This window comes from Ambystoma mexicanum, chromosome 11 (assembly GCF_040938575.1).
Source record: "Ambystoma mexicanum isolate Mex_15411 chromosome 11, UKY_AmexF1_1, whole genome shotgun sequence".
NCBI lineage: Eukaryota > Metazoa > Chordata > Amphibia > Caudata > Ambystomatidae > Ambystoma > Ambystoma mexicanum.
This window is the reverse complement of record NC_090934.1, coordinates 978,544,580-978,559,018: the sequence shown is the minus strand read 5'-3', so window position 1 is coordinate 978,559,018 and position 14,439 is coordinate 978,544,580. Positions and strand designations below refer to the sequence as shown.

General features: G+C 43.8%; 1 protein-coding gene across 1 annotated transcript in view; it reads left to right on the top strand.

Annotated features, from left to right (window-relative positions):
- Window positions 1–14,439, top strand: part of TRPM5 (transient receptor potential cation channel subfamily M member 5) — a 473,179-nt gene that overhangs the window by 273,212 nt on the left and 185,528 nt on the right. Inside the window, exon 15 of the mRNA XM_069625407.1 lies at window positions 2,963–3,221. Coding sequence (XP_069481508.1) covers window positions 2,963–3,221 — 259 coding nt within the window. The remainder of the gene's footprint in view (window positions 1–2,962; window positions 3,222–14,439) is intronic.

Sequence of the window (14,439 nt, the reverse complement as noted above, 5' to 3'; positions counted from 1 at the left end):
GCTTGTCATGGTAACACCAGGAAAACGTCATAGCTGGGTATATAATGTCAATAACTGGCAAATGTTGAATTTAGGCGGCAATATCTGGCATTTCATGTGAGTACCTGCCATATTATATGAGTAGGTGGATATGTCAATAAATCACCCGGCAAGCAATGACATTACCTGGGCACATGTAAGCAATGACTGGAATATGATGCAAAAACCTCCCCCATGTAATTGATGGAAATACCTGGCAAATGGTCTGAGTAACTAGTCAAATGAAAGCAAATCATGGCAGATGGTGTGAGCATGTCCATATTTATGCTTGTTTGACAAAAGAAAAACTCAATTGTTCCGAAATGTCCAATTAACCAAAGGCAGTGAAATCCCTGAAGGTAAACCGACTGCTTGTGACCAAAAGTGTGCAAAAGTCCTAAACATACTTTAAAAGGCTTACCGCAGGGTATTCAATAAGATAATTGCAGGGAATAATTGAGTGAGTACCAGTGAGAGAATGCCATCCACCAGGGTACAAGCAATCCTGAGCTTTTCTTGATTTTGGTAATGCAAAGTGAAGGTGGATCCTCTGCAGGAAAATGGCCCTCATAAACAGGCACGTTCCCCACCCCTACACTCTGTTGCTAAAAAGGTACTGTCAGTGACTTGGTTTCCGGCCTTGTGTGTTTGTAGCAGGATCACTGCAAGTCATATAGTGGGCACCAGTACACTTCTGCTTTGTAAACATCCTAGCAGCTGAAATGTGAAGTGGCCACCTTTCAAAGAAAAGTCTCCTGTACTTTAAATGTGCAGATGTAGACCTGAGGAGCAGCCCCTCATGTGGGGTTGCTTCTAAAAGCTCTATTGGTGCTAAGGAAGTACTTTCTTGTACATTTGTCTATTACTGCCCCTTATCTTCTTAGTCAATTAGTAGAAGTTAAGGGAAAGTATGGTATGGAACTGCAAATAGGCGGGCGAAGTTAAATTCATCTTTAGCAGTACTGGGGTGACACTTTCCAAAGTGCCCCAGGTGTTCAACTTGCAAAATAAAATCCCATTTTTGCTTAGCATGCCTGAAACAAAAATGCTACTTATCTGCACATTGTTTATTTATTTGTATTTACTGATCATTTGTTAGGCCTTAATAAAGCACCTGTGTTGCGGTGCGAAACACCTGTCAGCTGAACTGTAGTGATAATAGGTTAGGATTCCTTGTGGCACAAACAAGGATCAGTCATTGAATAAATGGAATTTTCTTTCACACATATGTGCTGGATATCATTCTAACCTACAAGTGTGTGTGACCATTTTACTGCGTGCCAGCTTTTCACATTTGCTTCTGGCTCTACACCTTGCGAAACGCTCGCTGTCTTTTCAAGCAATGACATTCCAAATAAGTACAGAGTCTCCTCCTCCGCCTTCCTTTCCTCCTCAGACGCTGTTGGTGAAGCCTCGCCTGGAGCACTGTATTCAGTTCTGGCGACTTCATCTCCAAGAGGACAGACATCCATGAGAGGCAGCCCATCAAGAGCCCCTTAAGTGCCAAGGACGAGTATGCTCGTCCTTTTTTGCATCGACATGCATTATAGCCAGGCACTTAAATTAAGATGTGGCGAGGGATGTCCCAGAACCCTGTAAGGGGAGAATAACAGACTTCCACCTCTGTAGTCTAGTCTGAAAGAGAGAATGAAGAGGAGAAATGTGATCTGGACATTTAAAGATATCTGCAGCAGATCAGGCGAGTACATTCAATCATACATGTGTTTGCAGCAGATGAAGGAGAGTAAGGTCAAAAGTGACACCAGGAGCCTCTTCTTTAGGGAAAGTATGATAAGAGCATGGAACTCCCTTCCCGCTTGAGAGGAGGGACATCATTAACTGAATTAAATAGAGTATTAATCGCTGTATGAGAGCAAAGTCAGAGCTTGCTAATAAGTAAAGCAACAGTACTCCAGCGAACCGTAACAGTGGAAGACAGGAAGGTTTTGACCTTCATTGTCTATGTCAGGAACTGTATATTGCAAAACGGAGGCATTAAAGATATAGGAGGGAGGGCAATGCTGGCTAGAAACAAGATGGAAGGTAGCGGTACTGTTACCAGCCGCTACACAGGCATTTCCCACTTTTGGTGAATGAAAATTTTACCGAATTTGTTTTTGCTGCATTTCCTGTCCACAAACAAGTAGATGGTAAGTTGGGGTATGGTATATACAAATGGGGTGGGTGGGGATAAGGAGGGGGGGGGTCTGCCCTGCTGTTTGTGGTAAAAATAAGCTTCAAAATCGGCCCAAAAAAACGGGTCTTCATTACCAATAGCCTCCGGCCACTGCTCTTTTTTTTGGTTTGACAAGGGGGTGCAAGCCTGTTTACCAAATTAAAAATTGCAAAGATAGCTGCCATTAAAGAATTGAAGGGAGGGATCCCTCTTCTCTTTTCTTAGCAATCCTGAAACAAAGGCAGAGGCACAGCTAGGGGCGATGCAGGCCAAGCAAGGCAGCATTACATTGCATTTGTAATTGTTTATTTAAATTGGTGGGGGAGTGAGAACAGCGCAGTCAGCTCAAAATGCAGTTTTCTACCAGTACCAAAGCCTGCATCCTGAGATGGCGGCTTGGCTGTCACCCCTGACAGGTTCTAATCATTTCTAGGACCAGGCTCTTTAGTTTTGTGGCACTGTAACATTACAATTCTATTTACTGGGAGCAGAGGCTATGTAATTTCAGTTTAAATAAATATGGAACATGTGTAATATAACGTGAACCCTTTGAATAGTGCAAAGACTGAGGTTTTGCCATATACGTTTTCAGTAGTCCTATCTCATTGTTTTGCTTCAGAGATGGTGGCAGAACCAGAAAACATATAATACCTCTTGGAACTCAATGTCCCTAAAATAATTCAATTTTGCCAGAATAGTTTGGAAAATGACATGCAACATGGCCAAATAAGCCTGCAATAACCATGCAAATCACATTATGTTTTCAAGGGATGTTAACAAATCAGGAAAACAAAGACCATCCGAAAGCAAGTCATGTGGACAATTCATACTTCCAAGATGGCAGAAGTTCTGGAGCGCCCCTGTGACGGTGTTTCTGGGAAACGTTATCATGTATTTCGCCTTCTTATTCCTGTTTGCTTTTGTCCTCTTGCTGGACTTCAAGCCCCCTCCGCCGGAGGGCCCTTCGGTTAAAGAGATTGTACTCTACTTCTGGGTTTTCACCTTGGTTCTGGAAGAAATACGCCAGGTGAGATCACTGTACGCATGTGTTGACTGTTTTTTTTTAACAATGGTTGGATGAAGTAAACAAAAAAGAGGCAACCTTTATGCGCTCCAGTGTGTAGTCGCGTCTGCGTTTAGCCGGAGTATTGGGATTTCTGGATCCCATCAACGGCAGATTTTCCAGCGTGGGTTGCATAAACCGCATCCCAACTCTAGCCAATTCATTGGCTATCACTTGCAGGGCTTTAGGGGTATTCTGTCCATGCACCTGCACTGCATCATCTTTTCATTCATTTTAATTGTGTACTTTACCTTAAATGCCTGTGAATACATAATTGCCATATACGTAACCATAGAAAAATGTTTTCAGACTTCCAAAAACAACATGCTCAGTATTAAAGACACAGGTCCCACGGAGGACATGGGGCAAGAGATATCGATTTGACCAGAACATTTATTGCTGAGTAATCCTAATCCAAAAATGGCTCTTTTCAACAATATCGCTATTCATTCAAGCATCTCCTTCAGATCACCCATTCTGTTAGGCTTAATTAGTTCTTTTTTATTGATATCTCGTCAAATGTGACTGCGTCTATGTGCATAGTGTGGGTAGCGTAGGGAGATCACTAGTGTGGCTCATCTAGGTCATGCTGGTGTTGCTATACGACTAGACACACAGCCTCATCACGAGTCTGGCGGTAACCCTTAAATGCGGCGGTAGCGCTATTACCGCCACATTTAAGGGACTGCCAGATCATGGATTTGGCTGATTTCCCCCCAGCTATTAGCTGGGGGGAAATCCGTGGCAAAATTGCTGATTTTCGGCGCGATTACTGCCAGCGGGAAATCTGCCGGTGGTAATAGCGCAAATTTTCCCCATTGGGCCCAATGGGGAATGAGGAATTCCCGAAAGCGCCTAATGGGGAATGGGCAATAACCCTTCTGCCAAACCCGTGATCCGGTGCTAATAGCGCCGGGGGTTTGGCGGTAGGGCTATTAGCGCTGGCGCTAATAGTGCCGGCGTTACCGCCCAACTCGTGATGAGGCCCTGTGTCCCGCTCTTCTTCGGTTTGTGGTCCGACGGTGACCCACTTATACGATTGCAGACATTCGTGAAAATTGAGACGCCCAGGATTTCCAACATCAGGGGATTGTGCAGTGCTTGATTTGTACAAAAATATTTGCCTGGGCCTAAACATTTTCAAGCACAGACAAATCGGAGCAGGCAACTCCCGGCCCACTGGTGCCACCATCCACTGCAGTGCCCCCAAGTGTCAGCAAATTTAGGGTATAACCTGCAACTCTTACAGGCTGTTGCAGGTGATGGATGCACTGCCCATGGCAGATGTGCAATTTATAGATACCAATCAACATACCATTGACAGTGTATTTTAGGATTTCTCATAAAGGTCTTCTCAAACATTAATACAATGTAGTTAAACAAGTGTTCTTAGTTCAGTATTTGGATACATTTTTCTTAACATATACTCGCGGATTAGTTTCATTGCATGAGTAATCCTTTACACACAGGTCAACGAAGGACAAGGTCTCAGTTCACGACCCCAACAAGTAGCCTGCAGGCAAGTTACATATTAATTACACACAGAGGTTAAGACTGCCATGTTGTATTTCGAAATGACATCGCCACCATTTTAACTCACAGGGTGACTTTACAGAGAGAACCTAAAATGGCAGATTGACCTAAAATGGCGGCTTACATTGATTCTAAGGTCAGGACCTTGCAACACGGATTTCTTCGCAAGTGGCTTATGAGCAGATTGGCGTAGGCCAATATACATATATTCGTTGCAGTAGGAGGTACGATATAATTTCCCGTTTGACAAACCCTCTTTTTGTCCTATTGTACCTATCGCTTGTGCGCAACATCCCCCTAGCATCGAACATATACCAGGTAGACACTGGATACAACAACAAAGGAACAACAGAATTCCCAAAATGATCATCTACATCTCCCAAGACTTGTGCTGGAGTGTCACCATTCTCGTCCCGCCGTGGACGAGCCTTTGAAACCTCTATCATACTAGCTATAAAAACCCCAGGTAACAGGAGCCCTAAATAACATGTTCCCTGCCAATCCCTGGGCAACCATGGAAATGCTACATTACCACAAACAAAGTAGACAGGTTCGCCTACATACAAAGGTCTGTCTTCCCCAGTCAAATTTGCAACATTGGCACAACCTCTAAAATCTCCTATTGACTGAGTACCATTCCTGTGTATGCAGAAAGAAACTGAATCGGGGCTAGGGTTAACAGTGTAAGAAGGAGGCATGGCATCCTTCTTGCCTATCAGAGCCATCTTAAAGGAAATCAAAGATTGGAAAGGACGAGACAGACTATCAGAAGGCCTAATAGAAGCAACATTGAGCTTACTCCTATTTGCGAAAAGCGAGCATCCCAGGGGAGTCAGAACACGTTTCTCAAAGCTATTCAAATGAGTGCCATCAAAGTTCCCCGAGATGCTATCATTCCAACGGCCAAAGAATAGTGCTCTAAGAGAAGCATAACAAGCAGTTGTCAAAGGTAAAGGATGAATATACCAACTTAGCCCTTTATCCCTGTGTTGCGGTAAATGTGAGCAGACCCAACAGTTGGACCTATTAAAAATGGCATGCGTGATATTCATGATAAGTAGCAGAGTATTATTGTGGTACCTTAGTCTATGCTGGGTGTCCCTAGGGGACATAGTATGCAAATGTACAAAAGGAGTAGGAACAGTAGGTACATTTTCAGTCGGTAACAAGGACTCTAAAGGATGAGTTTCCTCGAGGTACCATAAGCCTAAGACAGTGACTATTATAAAACCAAATATTATTATAAAAACACAGCAATACTTTTTCGGGGCCCAAGTACTTTGTCCATTATCCCGGTTGGTCACACAATCATTTACAAATCACATACGAGCGGTAGCGGTGGCAGGCATTGTAGTCTTCAAACGGAAACCCCCAATGTTCGATGCTTGCGACCTCCCGGCCGCATGACTTCTTAGTCCTTCCACAACCCTCGCCAACAGAATCCCCTTTCTCCAATTTGGGCAAAAACAAGCCCTCAATGATCCTTTCCTTCTCCGAATGCACAGCCGAACTGTGCCGTAAGTCTATCAGATGCACAGCAAAAGCGTGCCGTAAGTCTATTTTCTTGGACGCAGATTGTACCTTGCTTTTCCCGGTACTGATTGATCCGGAAACAATGTGTCGTCACTTCCCATTGGAAGCAACGTATCAGAAACAAGTGAAGATGCTGAATTTGAAACAACAATTTCCGGAAGAAAAACTTTTGGAGAGTGTGGAGACAAAATGGCAGGTTTCCCAAGCCTCACGGGCTCAGAAAGATTCTCCAATACACCCTCAGCGCTATCTACTGCTTTGAGATCGTTAGCGAGGGGTTCTGTTTCTTCTGTATCGTGTGGCACTGGGTGAGGAAGTTTCTTGACGTGCGACACGTGGATCCAGTTCTTTCTGCCAGAGACCCACAACGCCGTCTGTGTGACCAACGGGACCTGGAATGGGCCCCGCCAGCGAGGTGCAAGGCAGGAGGAACGCTCAAATGCCTTGATGAGCACCCAGCTCCCAGGCCGAATGCTGTGGCACGGGCCCTCGTATCGCACAGGTAAAGTCTCTCGCACCTGGTGATAAATCAGATACAGGTTTTTAGTCAACTGGCTGCAATAATCTGAAAGTAATACGTTTTCAACATTTCTCAAAGATCTACATTTAGGAAGGTTCCAGATATTGGCTGGTCTCCCCATTACCACCTCAAATGGAGATAGCCCAGTCTTAGTTTGAGGGGTTGTACGCATGGCTAATAACACGATCGGTAAGGCGTCCGGCCATTTTAATTTAGTGCCGGCACACCTTTTAGCGAGCTTGTTCTTGATAATACCATTGTGTCTTTCTACTAGTCCGGTGCTCTGAGCGTGTCTGGCCGAATGGAATCGTTTGTCAATCTGTAATGCCACACATATCTGCAGAATTACAGCAGTGACAAAATGTGGACCATTGTCCGACCAGATGACTCTTGGTAGCCCGAACCGTGGGAAGTATTCTTTTAACATGGTTTTCGCAGTAGTCATGGCTGTAGCATCTTTGACAGGGAAAGCCTCAACCCATTTATTAAAAGCACAGATGACCACTAATACGTACTTCATATTATTGCACCGTTCCATTTCAATAAAGTCGAAATGGATGACTTCAAAGGGGACAGAGGGTGGCCCAAAACTTCCCCTTGGAGTTGCTGTCCCCTTTCCCACATTATGTTGTAGGCAAATCATGCAGTCCTGAACATAGCGCTGGGCAGTTTTCGAAATTTTGTCATTTGCCCAAAATTTCTCTAACATTTCTGTGACTTTCTGGGGACATATATGCGCAGGACCATGGGCCATGATGACCATCATCATTACATAAGCGTCAGGGAGTAGCCATTTCCCTTCAACTATGTCCACCCAACACCCGTCATCATCGAGTTTCCCCAAACCTTCAGCCCACCTCTTGGATTCTTCTAACATGGCATCAGCTTGGATATCCCGTACAGACCCCACACCCTCGTTCATTGCATAGGCATTTACAGTGTCCCTTGAAACATACATCTCCGTAAAGAGATCGGTAGCAGTTTGTCTAGCTATCTGATCAGTGAAAGCAATCCCTTTTCCTATGTCATCTGTAATCTTTCGATGTGCTGAACATTTTATGACAGCTAACTGAGTAGGGAGCGCAAGCGCTGAGAGCAATTGTACTATTAGGGAGCCATGTTGGATTTTTGTGCCATGTGAAGTTAAGAACCCTCTCTCTGACCAAAGTCTCCCAAAGTTGTGAACCACCCCAAAGGCATACTGACTATCAGTATATATGTTTACTGTAAGCCCTTCAGAAAGTTCAGAAGCTCGGGTCAATGCTATATTCTCTGTGGCCTGCGCAGAGTTATGCATGATTCTCTTGGTTTCCACGACCGTGCTTAATGTGGTGATTGCATAAGCAGCTGTGGATGTACCATCCGGGAGTTTGAAGCAGGAGCCATCACAAAACAGCTCTCCTTGCGGATTATTCAAAGGAGTGTCTTTCAAATCAATTCTACCCTTTGTCTCTTGTTCGGTAGTATACAGACAGTCATGTGACTCTTCATCGTCGCAAGCAGTACCTTGCGGGAAAGGTAGGAGTTCAGCCGGATTAAGAACACAACACCTCTTAATTTGGATATGAGGAGCAAACAAGATCAATTCATATCTCGTCAACCGTGCGGAAGTGAGGTGTTGCGTTTGGGTTCGGTTCAGTAGAACATCTACAGAGTGAGGCACCATCAGGGTTAGATCATGGCCTAGGACCATTCCCTCACTCTGTTTTACAGACGCAGCAGCAGCGACAGCTCGCAAACATCTTGGCAAAGTGCATGCTACAGGATCAAGGGCGGAAGAAAAGTAACCGCACGGCCTATTCTTCCCTCCATGTTCCTGCATTAATACAGCCAAAGCACATCCATCACATTCATGCACAAACAACACAAAGGCCTTTTCATAGTTTGGTGTGCCCAAAACTGGTGCAGAGCATAATGCAGTCTTGAGCAAGTCAAACGATTGCTGGTGCTCCGTGTTTCACGGCAATGGTGAAGAAATGCCCTTCTTTGTCAAAGCCAACATCGGTTTGATCACTAGTGAGAAATTTGGGATCCACAACCTAAAGTAAGAAGCCATACCTATCAAGGCCCTAACTTCCTTCTGTGTATTTGGGACAGACGTGCCAGAAATGTGTTTTATTCTTTCAGTTGTCAATCTTCTTCCCTCCTCTGGCAACAATATTGAAACTTTTTAAGCAAAGCTTTGTGACCATTTTTAGCTAGATGAATAAGCAACAACACAGTGGCCTCCTTACAGGCGCTCTCAGAATCCGCAGCTAAAAGCAGGTCATCAACATACTGAAGCAATGTACAAGTAGAAGGCAATTCAAGGGTATCAAGCTGTTCTTTGAAAGCCCTACTGTAGATGCTAGGACTCTGTGTAACGTTGAGGTGCACAAGTAAATGTGAACGAGCGCCCCCCTAAGGTGAACGCAAACAAGTATCTACTAACCTTGTGTATAGGAATACTAAAGAAAGCATTCTTCAGATCCACAACCCTAAAGTAAGTAGCTGTAGCTGGAATCATGGTTAATATTGTCGTCACATCAGGCACAATTGGAAATTGCAGAGCGACGACTTTATAATATGGCACGTAAATCAATTATGAAACGGAATGGAATTGCATTATCGCCTTTTTTGTACACGGGTAAAATTGGACTATTGCACAAACTTTCTGAAATTTCCTCAATCACCCCGCGATGCACAAAATCGGAAACAATGCACTTCAAAGCTCGCTCGCCCTCAACTGAAATCTTATACTGTGGAATGCGTGGCAGCTCAATTCCATGTTTCAAGACTATCTTAACAGGCTCAATCTGTAAAACACCAACATCATTTTCGTCAACAGCCCATAAGCACTCTGGTACATCACTGAATTCTGGCAGCAAAGGTCTGGTTAAGAATTGAGAGACAGAAAGTTGCTGTGGTGAAATCGTCAAGTGCACTCCATCGGAAGAACAATACATTATTGCATTTAATTCTTTCAATAGATTCAACCCCAGCAAATTCTCTCCACAATTTGAAGTCAAAAGGAATGGACAGTGGTCCGTAAAGGGACCCAAAGAAATAGGTACCGGAGAAGAAACTGGGCAAACAACTGGTGTGCCAGAAAACCCTACAGAAACATTGGTTTGCCCTGACAATGGAATGTTTGGAACCCGTGAATGATCAATGGAACACTTCTGTGCCCCAGTATCTATCAAAAACTGATGTTTCCTATTTCCCACCACCATTTCAACGTAGGGACCTTTCTGATTGGCGGGAATAGGTGTAGGTTCCAAACCCTGCTTCGAGCAATCCTAATGAAACAGAATATCATCAAAAGGAAGCTCTTCAGATAGATATGCGGCAGAAGGATGATCAAATATGTTCCTAGTATCCACACTCAGAGTCTGATTATCCTGTGAAAAAGGTTGCTGAGGATCCTGTGCAAACTGACCTCTACCAGGGCCCCCTACACCCAGGTGACCTCTGGATCGTCTACCCATATTCCCAAATGTGTTATTTGACCTCTGTCGAAGGACGGGGCATTGTGCATGCCAATGACCCTCTTGTCGACAATAGGCACACTGGTTAATGTTCACAGGACCCAAAGGCACATTCCCTTGTGGAACATACTGACCTCTAATCTGCGAACTACCCCTTCTGGGGCCTCTAACAATTTGCTGTAATAATACTTTAGTCTTTAAATCACCTTTTCGTTTTTCAACTCTATCGTTTTCATTGTTGACACAATTCTCGTAGTACTGAGCCATGTGCAGTACTTCTGATTGGGACTTCACCTGCCAAGCGCTCTCAGAAGACATCATTTGTGACTGGATGTCAGGCAGCAATCCACGCACAAATTTGTCCACAATAATTTTTTCCCAGGCTCTGTGCCTAAGTCTTGTCCGCTGAAATCCGAGAATACCTGTTTGAACTGATTAAAGAACTCGGTAGCACCCTCAGACTTCCCTTGGACACAGGCCGTAAGTTTGTCCCAAATAATTATTTTCTCAGGAATTATGGTTTTCAATTTTGTAATAATTCTATCAGGCAAAGTTAGTATTACCTGGGGCGGTCTTTCACCAGCTGGCCTTTCTCCATCGAATCTAGTTATGTTCGCCCATGTATCTCCCAACCCTGGTACGTCGTCTATAGTCCTAACTTGTTTCCACAAATCTACGGGCAGGAGTACAGGAAATAACAAATCAATATCACCTAGGGTGAACACTGAGGACTGCAAGACGGACTCTATTTCTTTATAGAATCCTGTCAGATTTTTTCTAATATCAGGAATAGATTGTCTAATAGTATTCACTTCCTGTCTTGAGAACGGGACGTGAACAAACTGTGATACATAATGTGCAGGAATATTCACAGCAACTACATTTGTTGAAGGATCAGCCGCAATCTCAACCTTCGGGACAAATGTCGGAGGAACCTCTCTCATGGGCAACTGAAAAATAGGCAACTCCGAACGCTTACAACAGAGCTAAGTCGAGCGCTAAAGCAGTCGAAGAAGTGTCAAGTGAAAAAGCTCTCTTATAAATACTCAATAACTCTGTGGGACAACTAATCTTTCTCTTTACACAATCATCCTGTAGGTACGATATCATTACCTGTATGACTTTCCTCTGCATTTCTGGCGTATACTGACTGTATGTGTCATATACCTCAACTGGAGTTATCGACATATCTGAAATCCATCTAAGCGCGTCTTTCGTACAAATCCGTGCTTCCTCAGATATCGGTTTTCGACAAGGATGGAACCGTTTCTGTACATACATACTTTCCCCCTCGTCATCCTCATTCTTTATGCTTTCCAACTCCTTTCTATACTCAAACAACCTCTCGACATGCTCATTTACTTTCTCCACAGTGTCTCTTGAAAACGCTAAAGTGTTTAGATCCCTTAACTCTTGCGGGAGATCTGTATTATTTAATTTGCCCCACATTACACATAAATAAATCCCTAAACCTTCAATAAAACATTTTTCTCAGGAAAATTATCCATATAAAAAAGTGTGGCAAAAACATTAGCTTGATCATCTCTCTCCATACAATGCTTAGCCCATGCAATCAAATCACGTTTCTTCTCTGGCGGTACAGTATTGCAAGTGACAACCCTTGACCCCACACCCTGATCGACTACAAGCAGCACAGGACCACTTGGAAGAGGGGGAGCAGGCAAATTCAATGGAGGTACTATTACTGGTGCAATAGCAAAGGGTGGAGGAATAGGTGGAGGAACACCAACTGGAGGAAGAGGAGCAGGAACAACAGGAACAACAGCAGGTAGAGCAGGAAAAGCAGCAGGAAGAGGCAAAGCAGCAGGAAGAGGAACATATGGAGGTGGCGCAGAGGCACCAGGCCTTCGCTCATTTAACAATTTGTCAATGAATTCATCAGAAACATGAAGATCTTTAGAAGAATAGATTTTCTGAATGCCAAGTGAGAAAACCCTATCCATATTCCTTGCTGACTCAGACTGTTTATCTTGGTCATACAACAACGCTATTTCGGCATTTGTTTTATGACGGCGCGCATGTTTTTCCCTACTCTTGAGTTGCTGTAACGCTTCTTTTTTCCAATTCTGCAAAATATCAAATGCTGCAGGTCTAGCCTTTTTCTTTGATAGAATCGACTCTAAATACTCAATACGAGGGATTTCAAAACTACCATTGATTGGCCACTGAAGTTCGGAGGCATGTCTGGTTTGTCTGTGCCAAATGTCATTAAACACTATACTTCCATTGCCATGCTTACAGTACATAGTACACCGGCGACCCCTCATGTGGTGCTGGATGGCTAAATTGCAAAGATTGTCTATCGCTGCGGAACAACGCACTGAAGCAGGTAGACAATTTCCCAGGCATATCAAATTATTGGTGTTACCTGGTCAATAATTGTGTCTGCAGATACAATACGCCAAACTCAAATTATCAGGATAGTTAAGAATCGGGTCACGACTCGCCTGATCAATCCTAAGGAGGTCCGATCGGATTACAAAGAATCTTACCTAACTAATCTTACCTCGTGTTTGGTGATTTCGGCAAATATGCCCGCCTCGACAAGTGTACCCTCGTCAAGATGCCGTCTTGGACCACAAGCTAATCATCCAGGGATCGGGTCGTGCAGCGCTGCTGAGGTGTTGCGTCTCGTTCAGAAGGGGCCCCTTATTTTGTCACACCGTCCGATCCCGGTCCGATAGCGTGTGTCAACCTTCGACAATCCGGCATCAATCTTGAGGGTCCCTATTCGGGCGCCAACTGTGAAAACAAAATCAAAATATCGAGGCTGAGTACCCCAAAAGGAAATACACCGAACACGGGTTACAAAGAAACATACAAAGGTCTTTTATTTTATACTGAACAGTTTTCCAAAAAAAGTAACAGATAGCTATCGGCCCTCAGTACAACACAACAAACTCCAGCGTGGTTCAGTGTGCTCAGTGAGAGACGCTGTACATTAGAATTCGTTGCTCTTTTATACCATTTGCGAACATGATGTCCAACCCTACTTCGGGTTAATATTCCTCTAATACATTACTGATCTAGGGTTCATGCCGAGTTCGCCTATCTACATGCAACAAGTTTGCCTTTAATACATACATCAACAAGCCTACACGGTAGCAGTGTATTTTAGGATTTCTCATAAAGGTCTTCTCAAACATTAATACAATGTAGTTAAACAAGTGTTCTTAGTTCAGTATTTGGATACATTGTTCTTAACATATGCTGGCGGATTAATTTCATTGCACGAGTAATCCTTTACACACAGGTCAACAAAGGACAAGGTCTCAGTTCACGACCCCAACAAGTGGCCTGCAGGCAAGTTACATATTAATTACACACAGAGGTCAAGACGGCCATGTTGTATTTCGAAATGACATCATCCACCATTTTAACTCACAGGGTGACTTTACAGAGAGAACCTAAAATGGCAGATTGACCTAAAATTGCAGCTTATATTGATTCTAAGGTCAGGACCTTGCAACACGGATTTCTTCGCAAGTGGCTTATGAGCAGCTTGGCGTAGGCCAATATACATATATTCATTGCAATAGGAGGTACGATATAATTTCCAGTTTGACACTATAACATAACATAGCAGTTTAAGGCAAATGTTTGAGAGATTATATAAACATGTCATAATTATTAACTTTTTGCTCGGATTCAATAGGTGGCAAGTGGAACAATTTGATCATCTGATCTATCCACAGGAAACAAAGTAAACATGATTTACTAATATAGTAAATTAATTGACAAATGCAGGAAACATCATCCCTGAGCTGCTGAACTTGCCTGTCAAGCACTGCAGCAAATAATTTGTGTATAGTTTGGCGCTCATGACAAACATTCCTCTTAGACAGTGGCCTTTTCCCTGGTTTTGCCCCTGTGTTGGTGCTGTTTGCTGGTGACTGTCCTCTTATTGTCAACCCACACTGCAGCAGCAGACTTGCACCATTGTCATGCAGGATGATTTGGAGCACCCAGCATTGTCACCTTCCAACTCATTGTTATCCATGAAAACTAGCACTGTCCTGCCCATCTGGGTCATTAGGTTCACAAATAACAATGAACCGGCCCAGGATGAAGGGACTGCGCCCAGTGCACACTGTTTTCCCTTGTTGTG